At 38.3% G+C, this 12486-nt stretch overlaps 1 protein-coding gene across 2 annotated transcripts in view; it reads right to left on the bottom strand.

Moving 5' to 3' along the window:
• The window catches only part of LOC126334735 (vacuolar protein sorting-associated protein 18 homolog), a 259374-nt gene extending 255268 nt beyond the window's left edge, over nt 1-4106 (bottom strand). Inside the window, exons 1-2 of one of the 2 annotated variants that reach the window (XM_049997277.1) lie at nt 3741-4106; nt 3477-3660 (exon numbers count right to left, since the gene is read on the bottom strand). In XM_049997277.1, coding sequence (XP_049853234.1) covers nt 3477-3660; nt 3741-3821 — 265 coding nt within the window. In that variant the 5' untranslated portion in view covers nt 3822-4106. The remainder of the gene's footprint in view (nt 1-3476; nt 3661-3740) is intronic. The other variant, XM_049997278.1, reaches the window with a different exon arrangement.
• Nucleotides 4107-12486: the final 8380 nt, after the last annotated feature.

The following is a 12486-nucleotide window of genomic DNA, read 5'->3' as shown; positions in this document are numbered from 1 at the left end:
ATTTGTCACCTCTATCACGCTGTCTCTCACATTAATGCTGCTGTTTGACTAAAAAACATAATTATTGGTAATTTTGGTAACTAATATTACAGTCTTACTAAGTAGAGATAACAGTAACGATCTTTCAAAAATAAGTCAGTTTTGTGAGAGGATCACAACCGAACCTTTTGTTGTAATCCATCAGAAAATTACAGTTTATCCCTCAGTGGGTAATTACACCAAGATATGGCTGAAGATAATCTAGTTAAGATACACAAGGACCAAACACACATTCTGAATAGTATGTGGCTGTTTGAAAAACTGAACTACTGTGTACCTCATGTATTGTTACAGAAGAATGACACTCTAATTTGTCACTGGTATCTGTGGCAATAGTTTGGACACAGCTATAGGTTTATTAACATGATCATGTGTTTATATGCTTACCTATTGCCAGTGTTAGTGTCGATTTAGCGACTTTTACAACCACTTTCCTTAGAGTTGTGGCAAACAAAATTAAAGCATCACAATTTTGCAAGATCATTACATGAAAATTTGTTTGAACACTTTAATTTCTTTTCCATTAAATATCAAAGACTTCTTGTTCCAACCAGAGAGTATTTTGTGCAGTTTATGCAAAACTCTGGTGTAACATGCAGTGATCCTGCCTAACAGGGATCCCCCACACATTTCTCACCTTATGCCTTGCAATTACACACTGATGTGATGTGTCCACATATCAGAAATTTAGAGTATTTTATTGTGCCAATGAATGAAACATTTGCAAATTATCCCCTTTTAAAACCGTGCTGGTATGCCATCAAGAGTCATAAAGTGCAAGAGTGTGAAGTTGAGAGGTGAAGGTCAGTGCACCAACACATGGATGCCCCGGTATACAAGTAGTGCTGGCTTGTTAAAGGAATTGTATAACAAATAGCACTGGTTTGAGTTTTGGACTATGGCAGTGCTTACCTGGGCTGGTGGCTTAATCTGCACATGGAGATGTCTTATAATCATGAACTGAGAAGAAGAATATTGAGGATTATTGAGCTTCCTTGCAGGTGTAAAATGATACTATATTTGTAGCCTGCAAAGGATAGATTTGGTACCTTAACTTGAACACTCCTGCAACCAGTACTTCTACCGTGCTGATAAACATCCAGCACTGGCTAGCTTAATTTACTGGTGTATTATAAGTGCACAAATTATTCACTCTATAAATCATAATGCCAACAAGCATATTATATCAAGTAATTGACAGTATGTGACGTTGTTATGTACCATCTAATGTTTTTATCATCTCATTATAGTCTTCCTGAATTTTACAATGTTGCCTACATATGTTGATCCAATAAGGCACATGCTACAGTATGTGGGGAACGTATCGTGAGTCCATAAATTTGTACTATTTGTTAGCAGAAATTTGTAAAAGGCTGCTGCTAGCATGCATAGAGTTTGATTAAATACTGTATGTTACATATGTGTGAGCTTACCTAAAACTGCTAGTATCGTGTGAGTGTTTAACTCATCATGGACACCATCATGTGATTACTATAATTAACAAAATCGAGAATGAGGAAATCCTAGTTAAGGCTGTCATTGTAATTATCTTGTACCTTGGGACTCACAGTGGTTATCAGTTGTAAGCCTTTTTCTTTCCAAGTGTTACCTATTGTTCTTTTCAAGTTGTGTACAGAAATGTGTAATTTATGAGGTGTTGGCTGGGCATTGGAGGTCCAGTAAATGTTTGGCTTTGAAATAATCAGATGTCAGTTGGCACCGAATGGGAAACCACAGCTGTTAGCAATATCAGGCTTGCTGCAGATGGGGGCTGCTTGATTTTGTTGAGCAAGGTTTGTTCATGAGAAATTACCTTACTTTGGTGGAGTCTTGTATTTTATAATAATTTAAACCATTTTCACTGCATTTGATTGTATCACAAACTTTGAATATTTACTTTCTTTCAAGGTGCATAAATGGCCTTTAAACATTTATTGTTTAATACTTAATGATGACTAATGGAGTTTGTATAAATGATTAGACTATGATTCAAAAAACAAATGAGTACCTTTACCGATGTGTTTTAAGAATTTAGAAATTTTACAAGGAGTTACTGCTGTGTAAATATATAGTTCTTGTGAATGATTTTTAGTTTTATGTTTTTGAATTTGATTGACTGGAAGTAATTATTCTTTTGGAAGATCGTGATTTTTTTAGTCCACTTGGATGTAAAAACTTACAAAAGTGTAATTAACATCTAATTTTAATAACTGATTGAAAGTGTTAGCCTGGCTTTTGATGCCCAGTTCTCACTCTTCTGCCCACTTGGTACAGTATCGTACTAAGTATGTAAAGTCTCACCTGAAGGTGAAAAAATCCTGCCCTGATTTGCTGAGGAAGGATAGGGAAACTGAATGGTAGCAGTCTTCTGTGTCTCACCATTACACTGTTATACCATCCATTTCCCATCCCGTTTGTACTCAAGTAGTATGCATGTCAATGATGCTTCCCATCACTAATGAATCTCTAGCTGAAATTAAGTGTGTATGTATTTTCTCCTGCTAGCAGCAGGTGAGTAGTAATGACTTCAATAAGAAGCATTCCATTGTGGAGTCTTAACTCAGTTTACATTATCAACAATACCTTCTGAAGTCTCATCAATGCAGAAAGGAGATACTTTCTGAAAATTAGTACAATAAATGCATACTGACACTCTAGCACACTAGTTACAATCTCCAACTGATTTAATGAGTGCATTTCTTGTGCTGTTGTTATGTCTAGCCCTCTTGCAGTAGCGTGTACTACAGGACTGATGGTGCTGACTACAATTTGGTTCTGGAACCCTGTATTTGTTATCTCTCTATGAGCCCCCTGGGGGCACATAGTTCTGCTCACTTTAGAAATTGCAATTCATGAGGGATATTCAAGACGAGCTGTCCGCTTTGGCCAGTGGCCTAATGTTAATGGCTACTGTGACATCACATTTTCAAGCATATATTTAGAGTTTTGTTGTTAGATGGCAAAGCTGCAAAATGTGAAAGCAAGAGGTTATGATGACAGATTGTGCTGCAGCTTAGCCTGTTTTACAAAAATCACCAGTGGCATCACGTTACAGTTGCCATGCTGTTTGCATCGTTTGTTGCAAGTTTCCTACAACACTGGTAAAAGCTAACGACTCTTACTGGATAGTCCTCTTTGTCCGAAATTCCATTCCCACAGATGCACTTGCCAGTGTCTGTATTATTCTCCAAAATGAAATTACACATCTCTCAGATATACTTGGACTGACAAACTGCTATACTACTTTAAACAATCCAAAGGAATTTCATTATTGTCTTTCGCAGTTGGTTAATACGCTTGCATAAAAAGTTAAAGAATAAACATAGTTTTTACAGAAATGATACAACTACAGAACTCATTTGTACATTAGACAGTACTGAAGCTTTTTTGGTTTACACATAAGAATGGAATTCACTCTGCATTGGATAGTTTGTTACCTTCTTTCTTCTCTGGTGGCTGAACACTAATCCTTAAAAGCACATAATTTGCCATGGCTACTACAACGTGATCATTACTGACAGCTAAATGTGTTATACTTTCCGCAGGCGAAAAATTGACTTTGTGTTTACTGAATATTGGTGTTTCCTCTTCCAACTTCATATGTATGAAACCTGTTGTACTCTGAAAATCCAATGAGTATCAAGTTATATTTAGCTGATAGAAAAACGTGGTGGTTATGTACAAGTGTTGTATTCTTTTACCATCTCTGGGCGAATAATTGGTGCGGTTGTTCCTCTCACACGCTGAGAAGCTTGTTCATACTGGTCAAATAAAGATGTCATTTTGTGATACTAGATTCCTCTTAATTAACTTTCAGAAAAATATGACGGGCTTCGCACATTCACTTCACATTAGCTTTAAATAATAACAATCCTAAACTGCTTTAAATAACTGCGGAAATAATACGACAGGCACCGAAAATGATGACCGTCACCACTTAAGCCTTCAGAGTCCTTTCAGAATTATTTTCGAACATATCAATAGCAAACCATCGTAAACACACTGTAAGCACAAACGTGTTTTGACAGCAAAACTTGTTGTGGTTTCGTTTTGACAGTTGGTACAACTATTTCCATATGATGTCAAAGATACTCAATTAATAAACAAAACCCCAAAGGTTCCTTTTTTTGGGGTGGGGGAAAGGGTATTTTTTTTTTTAATTATATGAAGTTCGTGAAACAGTATCTGCTGTTCATGTTTGGTTGCTGTTCAAGGGAGATCTCTTTTCTGACAGTAACATAATTTGCTAAACGGAATCGAAGTTAAACTATTGTCATTGCGTTCATTCACGTTATAGTAAGCTTTGTGTCTTGTTAATCTTTACAGTACATTCTAGCTTGCTTTCTCTCGTGACATATTGCAAAGGACGAATGAGGATTTCCAGGATTCTCACACAAACAAAATATAACATCTGAAAGCGAAAAATTAAAGACCAAATCAGACTGGCCGTCACAGCACGGTCAAGTCCGGGTTTATTCACAACGTCCGTCACGTCACGGCAAATCAGTTCAAGTCACTTGATCTAAAATCAAATCGCTGTCCTCATCTGTTCTTTCGCCGGCACTCCCGACACTGCGGCTCGATTTTGTTACTTACTGTGCCAGTAGTGCGCCAAGCGACCAGTAAATTAAACTGTTGGGATTGGCGAGATCGTGAAAGTGGAAGCAAATAGTAGTTTATTTTGGTTTGTACAATGGCTTCTACAAATGTGAGCATAGCGTAGCGCGGTAGATTGCAGCAGCAATAAGAAGAAGGTACCACACCTTTCCTAAGGTCTCTGAGAGGTATATACCATCACGTTACTAAACTGTATCGTCAGGATTCGCTTGCAAACAGCGTGTATATTGATGATTACTGCTTCGTTTTAGGAGCAGAAAATGGCTAGTGAATGGCAGATGAGAAGATCTTGCGAAAGGAGACCCTGTTTGCCTTTATAGTAATGTAAAATTTTGTCGCTACTCATCGAACAAAGCCAGACAATAATACACTCGCGTGGAATGCAGTTAACCACATTGTTTGACATTCGATTCATGGGAATAGATAAATCCATAACTACAAACGAAAATGAAAAACTAAACATTCTTCTGAATGAAAAGCTATTCTTCCAAATTATCTCAGACTCGCCTAAGCATGAAATTAAGTACCAAAAGAGTTGAAAACATTCAATTATTTAAATCAACGCAATCGAAAAAAATCTTATGCAATGTCTAGCGCTGTCTTTTAAAAACACATTCATTTATTTCAATTTACAAGGATGGTGCTTATCCACAGCAGACAACTGATTTATTATCTATGGATCGAAACATGGAGGTAAGAATACCTCCATGGATCGAAAGTAAAGTAGTAGTAGTAGTAGTTTATTCAACCAGAGACAAAGTACATTGCATGGATTTCGTCAATATATACACTCCTGGAAATGGAAAAAAGAACACATTGACACCGGTGTGTCAGACCCACCGTACTTGCTGCGGACACTGCGAGAGGGCTGTACCAGCAATGATCACACGCACGGCACAGCGGACACACCAGGAACCGCGGTGTTGGCCGTCGAATGGCGCTAGCTGCGCAGCATTTGTGCACCGCCGCCGTCAGTGTCAGCCAGTTTGCCGTGGCATACGGAGCTCCATCGCAGTCTTTAACACTGGTAGCATGCCGCGACAGTGTGGACGTGAACCGTATGTGCCGTTGACAGACTTTGAGCGAGGGCGTATAGTGGGCATGCGGGAGGCCGGGTGGACGTACCGCCGAATTGCTCAACACGTGGGGCATGAGGTCTCCACAGTACATCGATGTTGTCGCCAGTGGTCGGCGGAAGGTGCACGTGCCCGTCGACCTGGGACCGGACCGCAGCGACGCACGGATGCACGCCAAGACCGTAGGATCCTACGCAGTGCCGTAGGGGACCGCACTGCCACTTCCCAGCAAATTAGGGACACTGTTGCTCCTGGGGTATCGGCGAGGACCATTCGCAACCGTCTCCATGAAGCTGGGCTACGATCCCGCACACCGTTAGGCCGTCTTCCGCTCACGCCCCAACATCGTGCAGCCCGCCTCCAGTGGTGTCGCAACAGGCGTGAATGGAGGGACGAATGGAGACGTTTCGTCTTCAGCGATGAGAGTCGCTTCTGCCTTGGTGCCAATGATGGTCGTATGCGTGTTTGGCGCCATGCAGGTGAGCGCCACAATCAGGACTGCATACGACCGAAGCACACAGGACCAACACCCGGCATCATGGTGTGGGGAGCGATCTCCTACACTGGCCGTACACCTCTGGTGATCGTCGAGGGGACACTGAATAGTGCACGATATATCCAAACCGTCATTGAACCCATCGTTCTACCATTCCTAGACCGGCAAGGGAACTTGCTGTTCCAACAGGACAATGCACGTCCGCATTTATCCCGTGCCACTCAACGTGCTCTAGAAGGTGTAAGTCAACTACCCTGGCCAGCAAGATCTCCGGATCTGTCCCCCATTGAGCATGTTTGGGACTGGATGAAGCGTCGTCTCACGCGGTCTGCACGTCCAGCACGAACGCTGGTCCAACTGAGGCGCCAGGTGGAAATGGCATGGCAAGCCGTTCCACAGGACTACATCCAGCATCTCTACGATCGTCTCCATGGGAGAATAGCAGCCTGCATTGCTGCGAAAGGTGGATATACACTGTACTAGTGCCGACATTATGCATGCTTTGTTGCCTGTGTCTATGTGCCTGTGGTTCTGTCAGTGTGATCATGTGATGTATCTGACCCCAGGAATGTGTCAATAAAGTTTCCCCTCCTGGGACAATGAATTCACAGTGTTCTTATTTCAATTTCCAGGAGTGTATATATATATATATATATATATATATATATATATATATATATATATATATATATATATATATACGGCGAACAATACTATACAAAATACAGATGTGCATAGTAGACTACATAACATCAGACCACATTGAAATAGCATGTACAACTTTGATTTTTTACATTGATGTATGAGAAAGACTTTTTACATAGAATACACAGTTGATATTTAGATATAACACATATAATTAAAGCACTTTTGTACATATTATTTATTTAGATCATAGCAACAGTCAGATAAAAATTACTATTGGCATAGAGTACATAAATATAATTGTTTAGTATGAAGCTATTCCAGGTATTCTTTCACACTATAATAGCAGTTGGTCATTAAAGATTTGAATACTCCTTCTTTAAATGAAGACATTTTTTTTATTTCTGTTATCTTTACCCGTAGTTTGTTATACAATCTGATTCCTTGTATGTTTGTTTGTTTCTACGCCAAAGCCTTGTTAACTCTTTTTATATGAATGTCATTGCACTTTCTTGTGTTGTAAGTATGTAGATCCGAGTTGGATTGGAAATTGTCAATATTTCTTCTTACATTAATTATACTTTTCTGTATATAGAGGCACAGTAGGGGTAGAATATTCAGCTGTTTAAATAATTGCTTTGAAGGAGTTAGCCTTGAACTGTTGGTAATTATTCTAACAGCTCGTTTTTGTAGAGCGAAGATGGTTTTGAGATTTTTCTTACTATGACCCCAGAAGGCGAGGCCATAGGTAATAGCAGAATGTATACAAGCAAAGTAAACAGTTCTGCTACATTCCCTACTACATACAAAACTAATAACACGTAAAGCAAAGCAAGCAGAGCTTAACTTATGCAACAGATTCAGGATATGGCGTTTCCAGTCTAAATTTTCGTCTATATGTACACCTAAGAATTTTGTATTAGCAACTCTCACAATTTCTTTATTTTGTATTCTGAGATCTAGATCAGAGTGTTACTTTGCTTTCCTGTAATGGATATAATTAGTTTTAGAGATATTTATGGTTAATTTGTTCACTTCAAACCAATTTTGCAAAAATTCTATAACTCTGGTTGCAGATGTTGGCAATACCCGGTTTATGTCAGTTACTACAATGTTTGTGTCATCCGCAAACAGGGTTATATGAGTACCATTTAGTGGAATCTTGATATCATTTATGTAAAGAAGAAATAGGAGAGGTCCTAGAACACTCCCCTGTGTTACCCCAACTGGCACAGTCTGAATATCCGATCTGTAAACAATACTTTGGTTTTTACTGTTTGTTGTTGCAATTTCTACTACCTGTTTCCTATTATGGAGATATGACTGAAACCACTTTTTAGCTACTCCTCGTATACTGACATATTCTAATTTGTCTAGCTGGATATCATGTTGGACAGTATCAAATGCCTTTGAGAGGTCCAAATTAATTCCTATTGTACTGTGGTTCTTATCTAGCCCCATTACAATATTTTCAATGAATTGGGTGATGGCTGACTCTGTACTCATTCCTTTGCAAAAGCCGTGTTGGTTTACAGACAATAGATTGAATTTCTCGAGGTAATTTATAATTCTGTTTTTCATGACTGTCTCTATTACTTTTGAAAATACCGATAATAAAGCTATTAGTCTATAGTTTCCCACTTCATGTATATTGCCCTTTTTATACAATGGTTTTATTTTTGCAATTTTTAATCGTTGTGGAAGGACACCTTCTGAAAATGATATGTTTATGAAGTGTATGAGTGGGTCTGATATGACACTAGCACATCTCATAATGACTGAGCAAGGTATCTCGTCAATCTCTGAGGACATTTTATTCTTCATTGTTTTTATTATTCGATTAACTTCCAACATTAATATCTATGAGCAACCAATTAAGTCAATGGTCAAAGCCGACGAGTTGTATCCCGTTCTTCAGTTGACCCCAAATGAGCCATATCAACTGATGATGAAGAGCAAACTGCCACAAAGGTTTGACAATCCATCTACAGCTGTAAAACACTCCCACAGCACAGAAGCAGTCAGTTACATATAGCAGTGCCAGATTCGCCTGCTTTGACGATTGGTAAAATTAAGGGCAGTTATTCGCACCTAGAAAAAGATAAAGAGAGCAATAGAAACTGTATCAGAAGGATCAAGTGAAGAAGGACAAACAAATTTTGAAGACTGTAGGATCTCGATATTTAAAAATGGTTCCATTGACTTGTTGATAAGCCACATCAGCATGCCATCTGCAAGATGGAAGGGCGAAAATAAGTTGTTTGCCCTAAATTTATTACATTACAGCACTCAGGCATACAGATTTTGTCAGAATGTTGTATGCTCCCATCAGTGTGTATATTACAGAGGTATGTGGAAAGCAATAAAATGTAGGATAAGTGACAATGTTTCACCTTTTAAAGCAAAGGGTAGAGCATTTGTCTGGTACTAATAAACGAATATATATGTCATGTGCTTCTTATGTATGAATCTATGAGTTTATATTCCGTTGATATGAATGTGGTAAGGTTCGGTTCTATCCAACGTCACAACATCACGAATGTGTTGTAACTTGCAACTGGATTCATGATTTTTATCCCGACTTGCGCGTATTTTGGAATCTTTTTTGATACATTTCCGTCTTCTGATTTCATACAAACGCTTGGAGGCAAAAAATTATTTAAATATTTCGTAAATCTCGTAGGAAAGATATGCAAAACAAACAATTCGCTTACGACGCATCTGAAGTTCTCCTTACTAGTGTCGCTGCAGCTGTCAAATGGTAAGAATTTCTATACCAGTGAGTGTCGCGAACGTGCGTGTCGCGGGCCTCGAGGAATCGTTTCATGACGTCATCAGAAAGGCTGAAAGCGTGACAGCGCTGCCTGGTGACTAGACCTGTAAACTACTCTGTTGACGTTAGTGACGTCATATGTTGGCCACAGCGTTTACACAGACTTGCCTTCAGCTGTTGTTTTGGAACGTCAAAACAATCCAGATGTTTGAATGAAGCTTCCGTTACCAGAATTAAATGTAGAAAGAAGGCTTGAATGAGAATAATCTGGCTTCTGGTGACAATAATCCGCAGCGTAGTCAAAGTTACATATGAGAGTCTTAAATGATTGATTGAAGCCAACTGATTACAAATTATTGATCGAAAGGCACAGTGATTTATAGCATAACACATATTACGCATTGAGGACAAAGTGTCAAAATGTTTTTAACGCATTAACTGTAGCTTACTAATATAGCCCAAATACGTTTGCAGCACGAATTTGTATTTGAACCCATACCAGCAGTAGCAAATGCCGAAAAAAAATCAAATATGGTAATGGATACATAGTGGAACGCCCATTGCATTTTCCCAGTTTGTGTACGATAGCTGTACATAATATGCATCAAAATACGTCGAATGCTTGTTCATTTTTTAATATATGTTTTTTGGGGATGACCTAGTAGTTCAATTTTTTATATTATGAGTAATGCGTTAAATGTGGTAAAGTGCATTTAAATATGCCACAAAATAATATCAGGCAAAGCCACATGTCTGTCTGTTACCACAACCTTTGTTTCTCATTCGCTGTGTTCCACAACTGTCGACGAAATTATCGCTTTTCAACCTAATGTAGACCTCAGACTATGCTACAAATAAACTTATTACTCGAGCCAAGGTTTTAGGGAAGGGAGCGAAATCCAGTGTAGTGCTCTAGCCCAGATATGAGCTCTTGCACAGTGTGTGTTCCCGATATGCTTAAATTTTGATCGTTGTTTTTCTGTAAACAAACAACTATATGCCAATCACATCTTCCTGTATGTAGTTTCTCAAAAATCCAGTTTCTATGATCTTTCAATAAACAGAGCTCAATGAGAAAATATTTATGGATCTAAGCAATACTGACATCTCCAAGTTCTAAGACTGCTATAGATGAAAGTCACTGATTGCCAGAATGTATCAGTGGAACAAAACATTTGAAGTAAATCACGAAGCTTTAGGTTAGTTCAACTATTACTTCTTAATGTAGAAGGCAGTCACAATTTTCTTCCATATTTTGATGTACATACATACTACACAAGCAACCAAATGGTACCTGGTGGAGGGTACCTTATACCACTACAAATCATTTTCTTTCCTGTTCTTCTCGCAAACAGAGAGAGGGAAGAAAGGCTATCTACCATACGATCAACTGATTTCTCATGCCTTCTAAATTTTCTCAATAGTGTTATAAAAAAAGAACATTGTTTTCCCTCCAGGGATTCTCACATGAGTTTACCAAGCATCTTCATAATACTCGCAAGTAGTTTGAAACTACTAGTAACGTATCTAGCATCCAGCCTCTGAGTTGCTTCAGTGTGTTGCTTAAATCCAACCTGGATCTCAAACATTGGAGCAGTACTCACCTAAGTGTTCTATATGGGTGGTCTAACTGATATTCCCCTCATTTCCAGTCACAAAACAAATTAATCTTCCCAGAGGAAGGAAGCAATGACGCTCAAAGCTAGAAATGTTTTTTTTTTTTATTCAAGTGCTGTTTTTCTCTCATACTTTGTACAAAGCATTTCATAATTTTACAGTGAGTACTGTCACCCCTATATATAATGGAAACATTAAAATCCTGTTAATTTGAACCTTAGTGTTAACCAGCATATTCATCCTTGAGTCAAAACATTATGTTTAATTATAATTACAGAAGGAGAGGCAAAAAAATAATTTTTCACTTTGTATTTTTTAATATCTCAGGATTTTCAGTTTTCTGGCTGATGTGAAATTCCATTCTGAATCGTAGGCAGGGATGTATAGTCTACATGGACATTGTATTTACTTCCAGTATTTTACAAGTTCATTTCACTGAACAGAGTAAAATTACTTCTATTACGAACAACAAATAATATTAGGGAGTAAATATGTTGACATGTAAGTGAAAGACTCCGAAGGGCCCTGAAGAGACTTCAGTAAGAAGCTGCATTATCGATTTTACACAATTTTTTTACTCAAATGGATAAAAAGTTCTGTTAACTTGCCACATCAGATTTGAATAAAATCGCAAGCTTTTCATAACAGCCTCCACCACTGTCACCAGTACTGGTATGTAATGGTATGGTGTACTGTAGCAGCACATTAAAAGTGTTTCAGTTGAATTGATTCTACATTATTTCTCTTCCCCATGTCCTTGACATTAATGCTACCAAGTTATGTTCTTGTGCGGTAATTAGTTTCCATGTTATAACATGTTAAATATAGGAAGTTTAACTGTAACCAAGCAGTAGTTTTCTTTGATCCAGTGCACAACTGAATTTCAAAATCTGTCTTGTGGGGTTAAAATCTATTATTGCTGCTACCTTGTGCTGACAATGAGATGACGTTCATAGGAATACTGAATTATTTCATTTGTAATACAGTTTCATAGTTTTTGTAGTTGCTGATGACCTTTACACTTGCATGCAATGGATGTAACATCAGCATACAGAACTGCCCTTGAATTTGGGGAGCAGTATTTTGTCATTTACATAAATCAACAAAAGAAAGTATCCCAGTACAAAGTCGTGGGTACCCTGTATTGCATATCAGTAATGTTAGACCTGTGGGTGCCACTCGCCATTCTTTAGAGTGAAAACTGTTTTGTGTTAGATAAGGTT

The sequence above is a fragment of the Schistocerca gregaria genome, chromosome 2, assembly GCF_023897955.1.
Source record: "Schistocerca gregaria isolate iqSchGreg1 chromosome 2, iqSchGreg1.2, whole genome shotgun sequence".
NCBI classification, from domain to species: domain Eukaryota; kingdom Metazoa; phylum Arthropoda; class Insecta; order Orthoptera; family Acrididae; genus Schistocerca; species Schistocerca gregaria.
Note: the sequence above shows the minus strand (reverse complement) of the source record. Positions and strands in the feature narration are given on the sequence as shown.